This window comes from Diprion similis, chromosome 10 (genome assembly GCF_021155765.1).
Source record: "Diprion similis isolate iyDipSimi1 chromosome 10, iyDipSimi1.1, whole genome shotgun sequence".
Lineage (NCBI taxonomy): Eukaryota > Metazoa > Arthropoda > Insecta > Hymenoptera > Diprionidae > Diprion > Diprion similis.
In genome coordinates this window covers 17,508,775-17,527,134 of record NC_060114.1, presented here as the reverse complement: position 1 = coordinate 17,527,134, position 18,360 = coordinate 17,508,775, and the positions used below count along the sequence as shown (strand labels likewise).

At 45.8% G+C, this 18,360-nt stretch overlaps 1 protein-coding gene across 3 annotated transcripts in view; it reads left to right on the top strand.

Annotated features, from left to right (window-relative positions):
- The window catches only part of LOC124410782, a 70,972-nt gene that overhangs the window by 44,866 nt on the left and 7,746 nt on the right, over positions 1–18,360 (top strand). For 2 of the 3 annotated variants that reach the window (XR_006929623.1, XM_046889393.1), the window contains exons 5-9: positions 13,359–13,486; positions 15,568–16,503; positions 16,986–17,174; positions 17,927–18,044; positions 18,124–18,276. Coding sequence is in view for 2 of the 3 variants with exons in the window: in XM_046889393.1 (XP_046745349.1) it covers positions 13,359–13,486; positions 15,568–16,503; positions 16,986–17,174; positions 17,927–18,044; positions 18,124–18,276 (1,524 nt within the window). In the remaining variant the exon portion in view is untranslated. The remainder of the gene's footprint in view (positions 1–13,358; positions 13,487–15,567; positions 16,504–16,985; positions 17,175–17,926; positions 18,045–18,123; positions 18,277–18,360) is intronic. The other variant, XM_046889394.1, reaches the window with a different exon arrangement.

Here is an 18,360-nt window from a genome sequence, read left to right as displayed (position 1 = left end):
AACTTTCGCCGTCGAGCTTAAAGCGATGTAAATATATATATATATATATATGTATAATAAAATCCTCATGCAAATGATCAACTTCGACTTTAGAGAAAACAAACAACGCGAGTATTAAATGAAAACCGCCTCATGAATTATTTCCACATTCCATCTAACGTATACTTCGTCTACCTTATACCCATTCTACTTACCACACGAACCGTGAAACTTTTGTTCCTAGTATCTTTTTTTTTCATTCCGTTTTTTTTTTTTATATCTGTAGGACAACTGTTATGTCGAGGGTAAATCGTCCGATTGTGTTTAAACAGAGAATCTAGTCTAGTAGTTCGGAGTGACTCTGCAGTCGAGAGTTGATATTCATTTGTCTAAATTTCCCTACTCAGCGAACCGTGCAATTTGGAAATTACAACGGTATTTTTTTCTTCTTCTTTTTCCACGAGGAGCGCCGAGTCGAGTTAAGAGCCTGGATTTGTGGGGCAAATAGGCTTGGTAGCCGAGGATCGAGAGAAAAAAACGGAGTGATCAACCGCACAATGGAGTGATACAGAATCCCACTCATAAGTAGGTGATGAGGACTCACCATGAGGGTTATAAATGGGAAGTGTACAAGTTCTTTGTTAGATTACCAAGCGATGAGGTTCAAGGCGTTAAGATCCAGAGCGTAGCCGTCTGAATTCTGAAGGCTCTTGTCATATCAGAAAAGGAAAGAATCGTCTGCGTGCGGCACGCGTGAGTGCGTGAAAGGAAGAATTTGTACAACACTGATGTTATTTTTGCCCGGTAGGAATGAGATTTCTATCTAGCAGTGAATCGATTTCTGTCCCTCTTCCGTGAAAATTTGAGAACGAGAATCTGAAAGGCGAGAGTTTGAGGTTCGGGTCAAGAGACAGACTTTAACGACGCGAGTACGTCCCTTTCCTCTTAGCTTCTCCCTCCACACTGTTCAAGTTTCCTCTTTTCTACTACACGATAGAAATTCACTTATCAGGTGTTTTTTCACCCCTTCTTAAGAATGACAAAAAAAAAAAAAAAAAAAATACAAGGATGCAGTTTATAGCGTCAAGTATAACACTCACGCGGCAAGGGGTTGTGTTGCGGCGATGAAAGCGGAATAACATCAACTAAGGCGTAATCGATACACGAATTAGTCGACCTGTGATTACCGCGAGTTTGCCTCCTCGTTAAGACAACCTTTTCGCGTCTGTAACCCGCGAGGAATCAACCAGGTTGTATAGCTGGTCTATTCTACATGTATACATAGTATAGCTCAACATACTCTACGCCTAAGGGTGCAGGTTGTTGCTGTACACAAGCACACCCCGAACTACTCGATAAACGTAGTATAGTATAGAGAGAGTAAAATCCGATTGGTTTTCCCAGTATATACCGACACAGCCGTAGCTGTTTTAGTCTCACCGAATTCGAGTCCCAGGGTCCGTTTACGAGGGTCAACTCCACCTCGTGGCGCTGTTTACTATCTATTAATCGCGCGATGATTGCTGAATTTGTCGTTATCTCGAGCCACCCTTATCCCTTCCGCCTCGTTTTCCACGTATATACCTCACTCTCCCATTCCCTTCACCCCTCTTGTCCTCTGCAATGTCGACGCGCCGAGGCTAATTGCCAAGTCTCAGAGAGAGGGAAGCGGAATCGGAGTTGAGATTGGGACAGCAAAGAAGGCGGGGGGGGGGGGGGGGGGGTCAACTTTGGGGAGCAGCCAGTTTACCGCGATGTATCCAGATTAAATCCTCCCCTCCCCCCCCCCCCCCCCCTCATTTCTGTGTATCGATAGTTTTTTGTGAAACGCACCACCCGACGCCACGAGTACATATAGGATAAATACACCATTGAAGAAACACTTTAAGAAATTCCACCAATGAACGAACAACCACGTTAAAATCACTATGCATAGGGTATAATTTTTTGTAGTTTGTTTATTTACTGGTGATTGTTCGTTCGCGGGGCAGTTAACCGAAGCTACATTTTGTGTTGCTCGATATTCAAAGTGTAGCTTCGGTTGCCTGTCTGCGGGCGGTGGGTGGCGAGTTTCACCAAAAGCTCCAGGCATACATGAACGCACGCAGTTACTCAGATATTATAAGACTCTGGGACTACGAGTGAACTTACTTAGTATCCCGTTTGTTCCGCTTTGCCCCGTTTCGCCTCGCCGCTTCGTATCCCTTCAGGATCGACCGCGGAGTGTAGAGACCTCCATCGGCGATGATTCCCCATCGATTTTCTCTCGACGCTCTCTCCAGGTTGGGGAGGAGAGGTTGCTGGGATGAAGAAGAAGGGGTATCGGACACCCAACCTCGGAGTCAAGTCCCTCTGGCCTAGGCGCACCGGAGGCGTGTACACGTGTGCACATATGTACATGAGGCGGCTTATGTACAGGCGCCTCTGCGTATGTGCATACATGGAAGAGATACGTATACGTCTGGCGAATAACGATTTGGCGAGAGGGGCTCCCTCGGGAGTTGGCGTGCACCATTTATATCCATCTTCTTTAAACCACGCATCCAGCAGCGGCTCAACTCCAAGCCGCTGCTCCAATGTGCGCGAACGCTCGCGTCCATACCTGGAATGTCCACTGTGATTGGGTCCGAACCGATCTGAACGCGTTCGCATATTTCCGCTGGTGGCGCCCTCTTCAATTTGCCTCAAAGCCGCGAGCCGATCCCGTACCATGGAGACTACATAAGGAGTACCAACTCCATGTTAACGAAAAGCAGCCGAAAATAAGATGTCACAAGATGATCGATTTATCGATCTTCGGCATCCTTGCAACCAAAGACATTTTGGTGTAAAAGGACCACTAGCAACGCTGTGTACAGAAAATGGTACAGAAAATAAACTTAATGTGTACGATTGCTGGGACAAGTTTCGTCAATTATCCTATTTGAGTTCGAGCTCCTTACGTAGTCTTCATGTCTTGTATGACGAGGACGTGCAGCGTGCAGTCGCCTCCTCACACTTATAATAGGTATACCTGGTGTGACCTTGGTGGCAATCTGTGGCCACTGGCTGCGCAGCTGCTCCGAGAAAAGTGGAGAGAAAAAGAAAAGGAAAACCTAAATTACTCAAATGACCTTTCCTTTGTCAATAACAATACTGCGCCTTGGATCCGAAGCTCAAGATGGTTAACCTTTGTGCCACGGGTACGGCGTATAAGAGGTCAAGTCACGGTGGTCGAACTTTTTGTTGTATCTAATACGCGTCTCGCTCATCCTCCTTACACGTTCATACAGTATAGCTTATGTCTGTGTCTTCGGCACGTACACGCAGGTATAGGATGCTTTCCGCCACGTGCACAACTTCAAGGCGATAATGCTTTCTTGGAATTGAAACGTCGCGACGCACCTAATAATTCCTGTACATGTTACCCCAGAGGCAGATGTAACCGCGATTTACACGCATTCCTTTCGCTGGTGTATTTCTTGAATGGAGAAAGAAATGAATATGGAACGAAAGAATGGAAGGACTTTTATACAATGTGCAGGTTTTGGGTACGAGAACGGATTCGTTTCTCGAAACTGATTAGCCTCTCCTATCTACAGGTGCCAACTGGCACCAGCGTTTGGCGACACACGGACTCTTAACATTATTGGTCGATTCCAACTTGTTTGCATCAATTATGAAAATGTCGAGCTATTGACTTTTACAATTGCACAAATTCATCGTTGTTTCTCCACCAGCAACATTAACCTAAAAAAAACGATATACCTGATGCTGTGTTGCTGTGTACAGCTGATATTGTGTTAAGACGCTACCTAGAATTCCTTAATGACCAAATTACTTATTCAAGATCGAATGGCCTAAAAAAAAAATCGTATTACCTACATAACCTCCATAACTCGAGCTTGACACCTGAATCTTGAGCCTGCGTGAAAATACGTCAAAACTCACGCATGCGTAGTCGGATGCTCAATCTGCCAACTTTGAACGTTGCTTCTGCGCACCTTGAGTAGAGGACATGTTTACCACCCGCAGGTTAAAAACACTGTCAGCTCTTATTGTCAAGTGTATAATATGTTACATACGTGTATAAAGAGACGGTGGATGAAAGAGTTCCTTTGACTGGGAGACCTGCAGATCAGGTTACACGGGCGGTTTGTTCGAGACTGGGAAATTCGCGATAAAGTGAAAGGTGGCGTGATGTAACTTTTTGGTAAAATTACGTAAGCACGATATAATAGCTGAGATCAGATCTTTTTGCGGGTGGAGATAAATGATCTACAGTTGACATGGTGAAAATTTTCGTGATGCGCTTACTACGTCAGATCGCCCGAGAGTCGAGGGCCCCATTCACCCTCTTCGATCAGCCGGAAGTTGATCGAGGAAGTACCGGAACTATGCCTGCAATGCGACGAACCTCGACTTACCTGTAACCCATGCCGCGCGCTGCCGCCCCGCGATAAGACGCGATTCAGATAAATCTGAAGCTCCTACTCGATTCGTTCGGATTTGCTGTTTTCTCACTGCAGCGTTCGAAGTGCCCCACCCCTCGCAAAAGCCTCGGGGGTTTGGCAGACAATTCCACCGACAAAGTATGGAAGATATTTCAACGAGACTTTTCCCCTTTCGATTAATTTCACGTTTTATTTTTAACGGTAACGTTTTTCCTTTGAACCGATTGGAGGATAAATGTGTATACATGAAGGAAAAAAACTCGATAAACACACAGAAGCGTTGTAAACATAACCGTATCACAACAAGCTGAAAATACGGTACTCGTTGCTCAATCACAAGTTTCTCAAAAAAAAAAAAAAAAAAGATATGAAAATAATCGATTTCAAATAAAAACCCTTCGAGGTATGAACAACAATTTTTCATCCACCCGATACTTGCACATTATGCATGAGGCATTTGTTTTGTAAAAACAATTTTCTGTTATAGTTGCATAATATAAACTGTTGACAAAAGAAAAAAAATTTCCAACATGCTGCACCGCGTCAAGTACAATGAGAATACCACGGATATACCGGACCCAGGTTGAGAGGGAATTTTTTTCCTGCTTACTCAAGCTGATAATTGCCGCACTTTCTCTCGTCCCTGTTACGTAACCAACCTTTGTTTGAATTTCCCAGTAATTATCACCGCCATCGCTTATCGTTACCTGCTACATCCACCACACCATACGTTAATTCGCACATACGCATTCACATCTCGCGATAGGGGTGCGACCTCGCCAACCTATAAAGTAGCGGCGATAGTTTGGGGCGAAGTCCTTATCGCGTCGTTTTCTTGTCGCTTTGAATATGTGCGCGGAGAGGTCCGAGGGGGGCAAAGCGCCCCTGATATCGCCGATAGACGGTACAAAGTGACATTAGGTTCTGCCCGGTTCACGTCGCATTCACAGAGGAGTTTTCAGTCGAAGGTGACCTTTGATTTCAGCTGCGCCTTGCGTGAGCTTGCGAATATGTCACAACAATATAACAAACGATATAATAAACCTGACACTCTCCCACGCCAGCGGTGTTTCTACGTACGATACACGATGAGTTGATGCTACTTTTGTGAAATGGTCAAATCGTGTGCGTGGCATAGCGGTAATAAAAATAGGCGAAGAGAAAATCGAATGTCGCAGACCCGCTGATAATATTATTTAATCGGTCAATTTTTTATTCAGCCAGACACAAAAAATCAGTCATGGAACAAACGTCGTCTTGTGATAAATAATGAGAGGTGGAGGATCGGAGATCCCGTCCTCTCGACTTTGTTGAGCTTCCATGACTGCTAAAGTTCTACTGAACAAACTTTGAGCAAATAGTTAAACACAAACTTTTTGTGGAATCACTCTGAAACGTCTTTGTTCTATCGGTAACATTATACGTATATAAAAAATGAGATTGTGTTTGTCTCATTCTCCGCCAAAGTTTGTTCCAACTTTCGAGTAGACATCTTCCGAAGAATGATATAGATGCACTGCAGGTATATTTTACCTCTCATCGCGTCAAAGCATCCTTACAAAGTCGGATAGACGTCATCCGTGAATGGCCTTACAACTGATAAGCGTCTTTTACTTATGACTCGTGGTATATCTTGACCTGACTTTATCTCAATTTTAGCAGCTGAAATCCAAGTCCAAATGTTGAAAATATTTGAATAGACAGTCTGAAATAGCCTGCAGATACCGCACCCGCCATTCCGCTAAACGAAAGCTCGCGGAGAATTGAACCCTTTAACAAAGCGTGGAGGCCAAAGGCTGTTGATAGCAGCGAGTGGCAGTCTTCGGTAACAATGGAGCACAACATCGCTACATATCAGAGGACAGTCATAATTAACCCCTTTGTCGAACGAGCGTGTCTCTGTGCGGTATTGTAGGTATCGATTCCACCATGCATCGCATGGCTGACGCGTACAGAGCGGTTGGATGCACGGTGGTTCGATCGGACTTGTGTTGACAGTAAGCTTTTGCAACAGGCTATCAACCGTGTAATGACACTAAGAACGCGTTGGGTGATCGGGAGAATACAGGGGCATAAGGGTTATTAAATAACCCAGTTCAGCGAGGTTTCGCCCTTGGCTATCGCCTCACTTACATCCAAAGCCGGCGCCGTCACACTTTGGAAAGCAATTAGGTGTAGGGTGAGTGATTTTAGCAGCAACCCCTCAAGCCCCTGTGATAGACTGTATACACGAAGTTTGAGAGAATCCCGGCACTTTTCCATTCTTTAAATTCCATGTCTCCCACCCCTGCAGCCTTGCCTGGTTCTTGAGGTTGTTACTTCGGGCAAATAGTCGATTAACGATGAGGAAAGTACAAAAATTGTCATGCCAAGCCAACGCGGCTCGGTAGTAACGATGAATATTTGCAGTGCCCCAACGACGTAGTGGATAACGAGGAAGCTACGATAGCTGCATGCGTCTTCGTTAAGCACCTCCGCCTCTGGAGTAGACAAACAGTTGAACCTTATCGATCGACTGACGTGTGTGGACTTGAATCCACGAGGTGGATTTCGAGGAAAGGCCAACCAAGCTGCGAGGAAGGTGGACTGTAATTTTGCCACGTCTTTGGAGGTCGAAAACTCTACCACCATGCGAAACGTGAACGTAGTCGTGTATCGTAAGTCGTGTAAATTGACACTCTAAGCTGGCCGTGTTCAAATTCATCGTCTCATGTATGAGCTGCTTTCTCACATTTCCCGGACCTGAAACTAAAGCATTTCATTATCCCCTGCGATAAGTTTCCGTTGGTTTCAACATCCCAAAATCGCTGAAGTATTCATAGCGGTGTTGGCAACTGAGATGAAGAATTTTTCAGGCACACCTGGAAGAGGATCACTTTAATTCACGCTATTTTTCTGTAAGCTCGTCTTGAAAGCCACCACAACGAAAGGAGCCAATATTGCATTGACAAAGTGAGACCAGGCGACGAGGAGCATAATTCTTACCGATGTTTGACAATCAGACAAGACGTGGTTGAACTTCTAGACGTAGTTCAATTTACTGCGCAGTCAGCGTCGGTTAAGGAAACTATTTTTCATCTGACGAACGCTCACGTGACACTTGACGGCTTTCCAGTTTAACTTATCCCACGTTCATTTCTAAAACCAACAACTTCAGCTGCAGTATCAATCACGAACATGTGTATAAGTAGTTCAGTTTTTATTGCACTTGATTTTTATAGCAACTGTGATTTACGGAGCTGTTAAGTTCAGGCGACCTCGCTCTTTATTTCTTTATCTTGCGTTAGAATGAGTAGAACTTAATAAAAAAAATATGGGTCGTGTATGCGTCTGGAACAGTTCTCCAGTTCGTGTGAAAAATATCGATGGATTCACCTTAGGGTGGCGAATTAGGACAATCAAGGGTTAGGGGAAATCGAATGAGGTAGTAGAAGCGTTGCGGTTCATCAGAGTTAGAAAAGAAAATACGGTATAAAGCTAGCACGTAAGTACTTGTATAAGGTACACATTCAGCCAAGTTTGCACACAGTGACTGTGAAGTGGAAGGAAAATCTGTCGGTCATGACAAGCTTATTTTTCAGTCCCCCCAAGTCGACTCCGCTCCGCCGTTTCTTTCGCTTCTACTCATTGCGGAGTGAGTTTATAGGGTGCGAATACATATTGAAACGCGTTGAGATGGTGCGAGAAGCCTCAAGGCACCGGCATGCTGAGGGAGAGGCGGCTACTAATTACCAATTACTTACAGTGGTTCCAACTTCACTGCGTCGTCCTAATTGCGGTCCCGTCAGTTTGCCTTGATGATATAATTTGTGGTATTCCTACAAGAACGTTGCCCAGATTTAGTACGAATATCTCCAAGTCACTTTGAAAGAACTGTGATCTGATCTGAACACCGGCCTTGAGTAAGTAGATGAAACGGAATTAAAAGATACATAAAATGCTCATCAAGTATTACATCAGAATCCGAATTTCAATACCGCATAATTAACGTGGAACGATAGGGGATTTAGAATGGAGGGTGCGAACTATTGGGCGTAGTGTTTCGAGGATCGGAAAATTTTCAAATAACCCGCCAGTTGGCGGTTAATCCGTTCAATTATTGATTTCCGTTGGTCCTCGAGTTAATAATTAACCTATGCGTACAGCCAAAAGAAGTAGGTCGAGATAGATTACAGACACTGGTGGGACCAACTGGAATATACGAGGCTTGAATAACTTGAAAACAGTTGACGGCATGTTTCATATAGGGAATAGATACATGTGCCTGGTGTATTGGTTCGTAGAACGATTCGATCGTCTGCAGGGCTTTGGTCGGAAATGGGTTTCCTCGGGGACAGAGGACCCAACCGTTGTACTTTTAATCGAAGGTTCGAGTTGCAAGAGAAAAAAGAGCAACGTCGACGTAACGCACGGTTCGCGTGTGCATTCTGTTGTCTTTCGTTACTCACTCTGTACCACAACAACGCGGACCGCCCACGTTTCTCCACATGCTCGAGTGGATTGCGGTCAGATAGACTCGCGCGTGGTTCTCCAATTCCCGATGGAAGTGGACAGCGGTGACGGTTTACTTGTCCAATGTGATTTGAATTTCGAACGAGGTATTTGGACGGTGTCCCGAACACAACGGTGGCTGGTTTTTGATTCCGAGTGCAGCCGGCACTGCAGAGTTATCGATTCGCCTTGACATTTCCACGCTGAGGCAAGTCCAGGAATAGCATATGCTGCCTCTCTCCTTTTCACTCTAACTCATACACACGTGGGCCAGAGTTCATGTATAAAGTTGCTCTTGAAAATAGCTATCAACTCCACTGCTGCAATCTTCAAACATCGTAGGTTACACCCAGCATCATCGATCCCTCTCGCAGACCCCAGTTTGGCCCTTCATCCTTGAAGATGGGAATTGCTTTACAGGAAAACAGTTTCGTGGGGGTGGCGGAACGAAGACGAAGTAGAACATTTCGTCGTCCTGAACGAGCCAAGGCCCACGGCTGGCGGTATAATTTAGTTTGCATTATGCCGATCATCGATCGCCAAGCGATATTCACATGGTGCAGAGTAACACGGAGGTGACGTACGATCCCGAGCACGCGGTGAATAGTTAGTGGAAAATTTCCCTAGTTGGATAGAATTAATCGGTGTCTTCCGCTGGATGTCTTGACCATTGTTTGCGGTTGACACCAGCAATCCAGTTAACCGCGGCCCTTCAGATAGCCAAGAAACCCGAGAAGAGAGAGAGAGAGAGAGAGAGAGAGAGTGAAAGCAGGAAAACGTCTGCCATCTTGCACCTTGTTTTACCGCGTAATCCATTCACTGAGGGTGTAATCTACATCCACATGACTTGCCGCCAACTTTCCTCACGAAAAATTGATTCTCACGTCTCGTTATGAATCGTCTTGTAATCTCGTACCTCAAGCCGGATGATACCACACGCCAAATTTTCAGAAAGCCAAACCAATCAAGAAGAAGAAACATGTCTCGCGTCTTTTGGTTTGCTCATTCATTTCGATCCCTTGGGCCCAAGGTAGTGGGATAGTTACGTCCACTAACAGGTCTCTTCCCACAGGTAAAAAATACCTTCCAGTATTTTTGAGCATGTATTTAATCTTCAGCAAATATTTAAAAGATCCTTTTGACGCACGCATACAAGGCGGCTTACCTAGGCTACCATCTGCTAGGCTACTTTGTTTTGCAGTGAAGGAAGGACTCAGGACAAAACGCGCAAGCGGTTTGAAGTAGAAATACCCAGAAAAATTTCCGCCAGCAGTTAAAGAAAATAAAACATTGAATGAGGTAAAAAAAAAGTATGAGACAATTTAAAATAAATTGTAGAGGTTACCGAATATCTAGAGGCAGAGGGCATCAAGAATGTGATATAGGATGAAAAAGCGATCGGTAGAAATTGCGTCGCCCTCACCTTTGGCCTTGCCGTAGTTATCCTAGTGGTCCTCGTTTTCGTTTCCCCACGATTCTCTGCCGGACCCTCGAAATAAGCAACCGCCTCTTTCCCGAGCTTGAATTCAGCTTCCTCGGTTTCTTTATTGTTGACGTAAGGATCCCGAATATGAGAACACATCCCAACTGACGTCATTTTGTTACGGAAATTTCCTCTTTCATTAACTTCTTGGATAAAATATCTTTACCGGAAGTTTGTTGTAATTTTATTTGGTGGTTTCTATCACAACACTAATGTATTGTAAATGTCTCAAATTAAACCATAGCCGTTCGGATGGAATGGAAAGTCAATTCTGTACGTTCGAACTAACTTGCGGATCTAGTCTTTGACCGTCGAACTATTGAACTGCAACTAATCTCTTTGGTTACGGTATTTGACAGTCACATAACAAATTAGGTGGGGATGAAACTGTGACAAATTCAGAAAATAGAAGGGTCACAACATCGAATTTTCAATGCCGCAACTATCTACTTCATAGAATTTAAAAATGTAAGAAGTCTTAGTATAAGAACGCCGGAATAACGAAAGGTCAAAGTATGGAATGGTCAGAATTCTGACGATTCTACATTTTGGCTTTCTATACTTTGATCTTTTTACACTTCCGTTTTTTCATACTTCACCTCTTTTTATTTTGAAATACTATGAATTAGTTTTTCACATCTGTGGAAATTCGATATTGTGACGTTTCTATTTTCTGATGTCTAATGTATTTCTTCAGATTATGTGTGCAATGAAAATCTCAATTGATAAATGGAATCCATGCAATGATTATTCCAAGCCTCGTTGAAATATTAACAAACTAATAACTCGGGTGAACTAATGAAACTTTTATCATCAACCGTGTCTACTATAGCACTCTGCGATGCGTAGAGCTGTCTCTAAACCTTATCGTGGTCTTGTGAGTACACGCAGAATCCTGAAGTCCCTAACTCAAGCGTGTAGTTTACGAGTTAAAAATGCTGAAAAGTCCAGCGAGTCGTAACGCAAGATGTGGATCTTGCTAAGGGATAAGGAAAAGTCGACATTGGTCAAGCAACGAAATGACATTGTTGAAGATGTATTCTTCAAAAGTGTTCCAACGATATTTCAGAGACTCCTCTCCAAGGATGACTGCACTTGCGTGGGATTGGGTCGGGTCAGGGATCTGGGTTCTTCCACGCCACGAGAGCGAGTAAGGAAACCCGGGTGCTCGTTGAGGAAGGATCAGAAGTCAGAGAGGCCAATGCGGGGGGACGGGAAATTGCTTGAAGCAACCCAGTCTTGGCGTGCGTTAATTCAGCTGGCGCAACTTCTGCAACGACGTCGCGGGCAGGAGATTCGGAAGTCAGAGCATGACTCCCTCTAGAAACAATGTAAACCATGTCCACCAAATCAATTAATCACGATCCCTTGAATCCAGAACCCGGTAACATCTGTTCGTAAAGGGAGTAGAATGGGTTGACGGTGAACAATGCAGGATATATTTCACTGACTGAAGATGCCATCCATGGAAATCTTGAACAAATCTTTAGGGTGAAACAGGATAATGACGCGAAGGGTCAGTTTCGAGACAAGGCTTCAAAATGCCGGTTGAGATCAGGAGGTGCCGGAGGTCGGTAATTTTTGTAATTCCTTAGGAATTATCGACCACCGCTCGTGATGGGATCTGGCTCGCCGTTTACTCGGAATTTAATTACAGACTTTCGTTAAAGTCCTTCCGGCATTGTTTCCTGCTTTATCTACATCTCTCGAGAACTTCTTGGAAAGCCTTCGTGAACTCCTCGTTCACCCGGTTCACACTATCGTTTTTACATCCTAGACAGCCGTCGCAGAATCCAACTCTGCCGCCGAGTGCTTATCTCATTGGTTAGAGAAATTGCAAGTTTTCCGGAGGCTGGGGATCGCACCTTACTTATCACCTCAACAGTCCCCCACTTCCTATCTTGTACCTATCTCTAATTTCATGAATTTAACGAAACTTGCCGATTCGTTAAGTGTTCCCGAAAAATTGAGAGAACGCAAGGATCAACCAGCGATGAAAGGTTCACCAAATGTCCTCAAATTTTGGGAACCAGACTATCCTGTTGTCATTCCAAATTCCACGCTAATACAGCGTAGCTAGATACTCGTCGGAGTCGGGTACACGCCACATCCGCTACGTTAATCTGTTCCCCATCGCGAAGTGGGTCGTGGAGTTTGCAGCTAATGACGGTTACGTATCGCAGCTCGTGATCAAACGTCGCATCAACCTCAGCCCGCCATTAATAACGACTCATAGTTCAGAGGTTGTTTTTGCTACCCCGAACTCACGTCACGTTCTTTTTGTGGAAAATACCATTCATCGACATGGAATATGCGTTAAAAAACTGGTGATTTAATTGGCCAATTGTCTATTTGCTTGCAATTTTCGACCCATGCCTCGATTAGGTACTTTGTCTCCAGCCTAAGAGGTTCGTTAAGACTGTAGCCTTGAAGGTCCCGGGTTGATCGGTGGATGTCGAGCAAGTAAATACCCTACCTAGATGGAATAATCCGGTACTCGGCTTGACACGTAAGGTGATTTTACGGCACATCGTAAGGAACCTCTACCCTTGGCGAACCAGTTAAAATTCATAAGATGTTGGCGCATCCCTTCACCCACCGCACTCCCTAGTTTGTACGCAACCCGTGGATTATACAACTGTGTCGGCTATGAGATTGTCGAGGATTCCACCGGGAACCAAAGGCAGTGCTGCGAAGTTACAGAGGTTTGATTTACGCCATGCGCATGTATGTATAACAACGGATCTATGGCAGCTGCTGAGCAAGCTGCTCGTTGGCCCGTACCACTTCCGAAACGGCTATAACAATTTGTCCACGAGTAATGCGAGCTTTTTTTGCTAATAACATGAAGGACCTTCAACATTTATTCCGAATACTTTCTATGTGAAATCTGCGGGTATACAATATTCGTTGTAACATGGATTTTCAGAGCAGAATTTTTCCAAAGATATTCAGTTCTGTTATGTTCACAGGGAAACCTGTCATGATGCCTGGACACATCTGCGGCTATCTCCGATGTTTGGATGTATCTGTCCGAACAATCACATGAAACGTAGATGCGACAAGATCTTCTCGATAGTGAACCACAACCCGTGCGTCGGTGAGTGCGCTGCAGAGATGGTTGCTCATCTCCTCCCAGTCGAGACTGGTCAATTATTGTTGCAGTATTGTTATTACATAAATACAGTTCAATTACTCACTCAATGTCGTAACTTATCAAAATTTTTCATTATATATAACAGTCATTATATCGTACTCTTGAGTGTATTTGCGAGATTTATTTTTTCAAATATTCTCTACCGCCGTCTCTTCACGTTCTAGCTGGGTAGGTCGAGGCTGATGCTAATTGAGTAGCATTTTCGAGCGACTGTCGGTGTTGTGGAACTTATTGTGTACACATACTGAACGAGTTCAGGAACACACACAGAAAGACAAAGACACGCATTTGCATCATGCTGCAGTAATGCCATCTCACACCGAAAACCGACACAAATCCACCACCACACGTAAAACACAATACTTTATACCATATTATTATGTACATACATACCTAAGCCATTTGAGTCGAATTTTGTCTGTGTATATTTGTGCAGAGATGATCTTTTTTTCACAACGATTAGTACTCATGATTACCCGCCTATGAAACGTCGGCCTACGGGTAGGAGCTGGGGGGACATCCTCGTCCTGGCTTCATGCGTATAACGGGGGTCAGGGATGAGCCCGTGAATCTTTGACGGATCATGAGGCGTCCTAACAGGAGCGAGTCGCAAATCAATATCCTTTGAAGCCAGCCTTCTGGTCCGCCAGTCCTACCCGTATATCCGACGCTAGGCTGTATGCTGGCTCCCAAAAGCGAGTGTGTGCTGCCGCGTAGGTATGTAAGCATAACACACAATAACACGCCGTGTCCCGCGCTGACTCCGGTGCTCCACTGACGTCTTGATCACTTTGGCCGTTGCCTCTCCTAAGTATGCGGTAAAGAAAATTTTACGCGCAGCCCGTGGAGCACGAGGAAGAATGTCGGAAGACGTGCGTTCGCTTGAGTGATCGCGGCTTGGCTGCAGGTAAACATAACCACGGGATCACTCGATAGTTGATATGACCGCCATTCCGCGTGGCAGCGCCGCGGCGGGGCATACGGGCACTAAAAATTTGAGTCTTGAATCCCGTCTTTGGCCAATTGGCGAAGGCCACGTGTGTATATAGATCAGTAGCGAAGGCTTACATCGGTGCTAAGTATCTAACCTGTGGACGAACGATCAAACATCGAGATCCACAGAGGACGAGAGCATCATCTGAAGTTCCGAAGTGAACAGCAACGCGACGGCCGCGCGCTGCACGTGGCAACACAGCAAGCATGCTCACCGCATGATGAAGCAAATCCGCATCATTGCATGAATTATCCTTGATTTTTGTTATTGTCACAGCTTGGAGTTCGTCCCCCCCCCCCCTGCCCGGGCCCTTTCATTCTAGCATGAGATCTGCTGCACGTGTGTATCGTGCGTACATTATACTTTTAACAGTGTTGCCATTTCGCTGACTTGGTATCTTTTTCTCAATCTCTCTGTTGTCTGTCTGTCTGTCTGTCTCTGTATTTTCCATGTCTCTGCATCCGTTTTACTCTATGACCAATGAGAAAGTGTTCCTCCTTGTGAGTTTACCCTACGTTATATAACCGCCGTACGGTTTCGCGTTGCAACAGAAATGGCTACGGGGAGTATCTCTCTCTGCTCCCTTGTATCCTCTTTCGTAATAACTTGACGCGGTCTTCGTTTATCTCTCTGTCCTTCTTTCACATCTCGGGCTGACTGAGTCTCTTCCTTAGAATTCTTTCTTTCACCCCGTTATTCTTCTCATTAATTTTCCACTCTCCTTCTCTATCTCTTGGGTAGAGAGGAGGATGAAGAAAGGTAGAGAAAGAGATGGAGAGAAAATGAGTAGCGAAGAAAAACAAGAGAAACACGATGAATTGTAAGCCATTTCGTGGGGCATCGCACGTGCGCTGGGTATTCTGGTTTCATATGCACATAACCATGGGTATTATACCTATATGCATATACAAAATGGGTGGGCGTGTCTCGAGGAAACTTCGTTGGTGTCCTCTCGAACCCCCGCTACCACTGCCATCACCCCTTGACTGAAGAAATCCCCTCCCTCCGCGACTCTTCTTCTGTGTTTCAGAGTTTCTGCCTTCCGCGACCATTGACTTATCGGGGACCGACTCCGCGCTCTATCCGTTCGACCCCCACCAGGAGAACTTTCAAGAGTTCTGGTTCCCCCCGACCAGTATGTACCCATATTTTCTCTTCCCCGCCACCGCAACCACGCGAACATTCAATGAGATCGAGGCCCGGTACCGCTACCACGAGGTGCCGCCGCCCGAGGCTCCTGAGGTCCCTAAGCAGCGTCACGGGAACCTAGGCCATCACGCGCCTGGTACGATCCTTGACCACCAACAACACCACAACAACCATGGTCTCGATCTCGACCCAGATCCTGGCCCCCGTCCCAATCCAGATCCCGAACATCCTCGACGCCAACCCGCCTTCGACGAGCACGATTCTGACGATCTAACCGCCACCGGGGGACGAACACCATTCTCTGAGCATGAATACGCTTCGAGCACCGTCACCATCTCTGAGCATCAACAAAAGCACCTTTCCAAAGACCGGCATGAACAGAATCGCGATCGCAATGTCTATTCGCACGAAAACAATCGGCACAGCCTAGCACCGTCGTCGCCAAACTCCCCTTCCACGTCAGGCGACTCATCCTCCTCTTTTTCCTCTAATCACTCGAATTCCGAGACACAACACCGTCATCGCAACCCTAACCAGCACCAGCACCATAATGACCGCAATAGCCACGCACCATCACCGGCACCGGCACCCGCACCAGCACCGGGTCACCAACACCACCAGCACCACCATCATCATCATCACGATCACGACCAGCACTACCATGGAAAGAAATTTGCACCCAGACCGACTTACGAGCATCGAAGTGTCGTTGACGAGATGATCGACCTTGACGACAACGAGCTACGGCTCGGCGGCAGACAGCCCATTGACCGACTATTCGGTCTCAGCGAAGCCTTCGACGGGTTCGTCGACAAAGGTTCGTAGGTAGGAGGTAGTTAAGCACACTCGCGATTCGATGCGCGTCCCGCACCAGCACCACTGCACCCACCACCACTGCACCCACCACCGTCGTCAACAGTTTATACCTATCTACATGTGTCGAAAGACAAGCCAACTAGACTCCGCGCTCTTCGATTCTCGTCTCGCTCGCTCGCTTTAAATGTCCAATGGGGCGCACACGATGATAAAAAACACAACAAATAAACACACTGGAATAAGCTACCCAATCAATGTCCCACCCTGAATATTACAGATCGTCGCATCACGAAGCCTTTCCTGTTCCCATTGGTAAACCGGCTAAACTAACAATAAGAGAAACAAGGCAGCAGTAGTACAACTCGATAGAATTAAACTACCTCAACAGACTCGAAACCCTCAGAGAATGCTAGCTTACTCTTATATCCATTCGTCGATTCCCCGAATCCCTCCTCCAATCATGTACTAAATCGATATTTACAGTGAAGGTCATTTCGCATCCCGACAACTCAACGAGCTTTGAGCTAATTGAATCTCAGCTGGAGAATCCTCTTATCGATGCTGATCATCGCGACCTCCATGCTCTCAAGCAGATACCGATACCAGATGTGCCCAGGCGGAAGATTCATCACGGGAAAAATCATTCCAAAAGCGAACAAAACACGAAAGGAGGTAAGAGATGATCGGCTCATAATATTTCAATGAATTCGAGTCATCGCGGTTTGGATAATTTTAGGCGCTGGTAAAATGTGCGATGAAAATCATAAATTAATACTAGTTTCTCATCGGACAAGTATATAAAACAATGGGCAATTCTTGAAGGATTTAATCAATCTCCCGATGTCGGGCGGTCAAGTTACCTTTAATCGTCACATTGTTACTTCAGAGGAAGCCCAGGAACTCGTACGATTTACTGATGCCGTTGGCGTTGAACGCCTCTACTGCTGGTTTTTCTAAATTTTTAATCTCGCCTCCAAACCTCAATAAATTCCAAGACACTCGCCCTCTCGTTCTCTTTCTACCTATACTGCTCTATAAGCTTCATTCTTTGCGGTGCGGTGAGGTGGGTTGGCCAGAATTCGCGCCCAGCGTTCCGAGGTCTCCATCGTCCGAGACAAAGAGTGACGCGAACAAACTACCATCCCACCAACACGCAGTTTAACCGCTAAATTTCAGACCCCAAGGCTCGCACGGGGCGGATGGACCTAGGCGGAAAAGGTAGGAAGAGAGGGGGATGAGGGTGGAAAAATGGATTTGATTCGATACGGACGAGAAGGGCTTCCCTAACTTATGGCTACCCACGAATCCCTCGCTATGCTGGGCCGCGGTTTTATTAAGACAAACGAGCCGCCCTTAACGTTACCACGTGGTATCCCGTCCTCAGCCTTCGGACTCCATCAAATCTCATTTCTGATGCTGTGCAGGTAAACCAGCGGTCGCACTGTCGTCAGGATCTAAGGCTAAAGGTCATCGGATCGTGCATCGGCCTGCAGCGGCGGTAACCTTGTCTAGCACCTGCCACCAGGCCTACGCCTCTTGCGGGTGAGTAGATATCGATGTGTGTAAAGTAATTGTTCCTCTGACACGCGTCAAACAAATGTCAATATTTCGCCGTCTGTAGCAATGACCCAGACTGTAAGACGGCGTTGCAGCCAGTCTTGAACCACTGCGACCTCGGAAGCTGTGCTAGGAACGCCTGCATGGATGCTCTTCAACAATTTTATCGGACAGCGACCGAGGCGCACACCATGGAGATCGCATTTTGTTTGTGCAGGTGAGCACTGAGGAACGTAACGTGGCCAATCTCTTATGGGATTGGTATGGGAAGTTTAAGGTCGAGTTTGGGGAAGTGTAATTT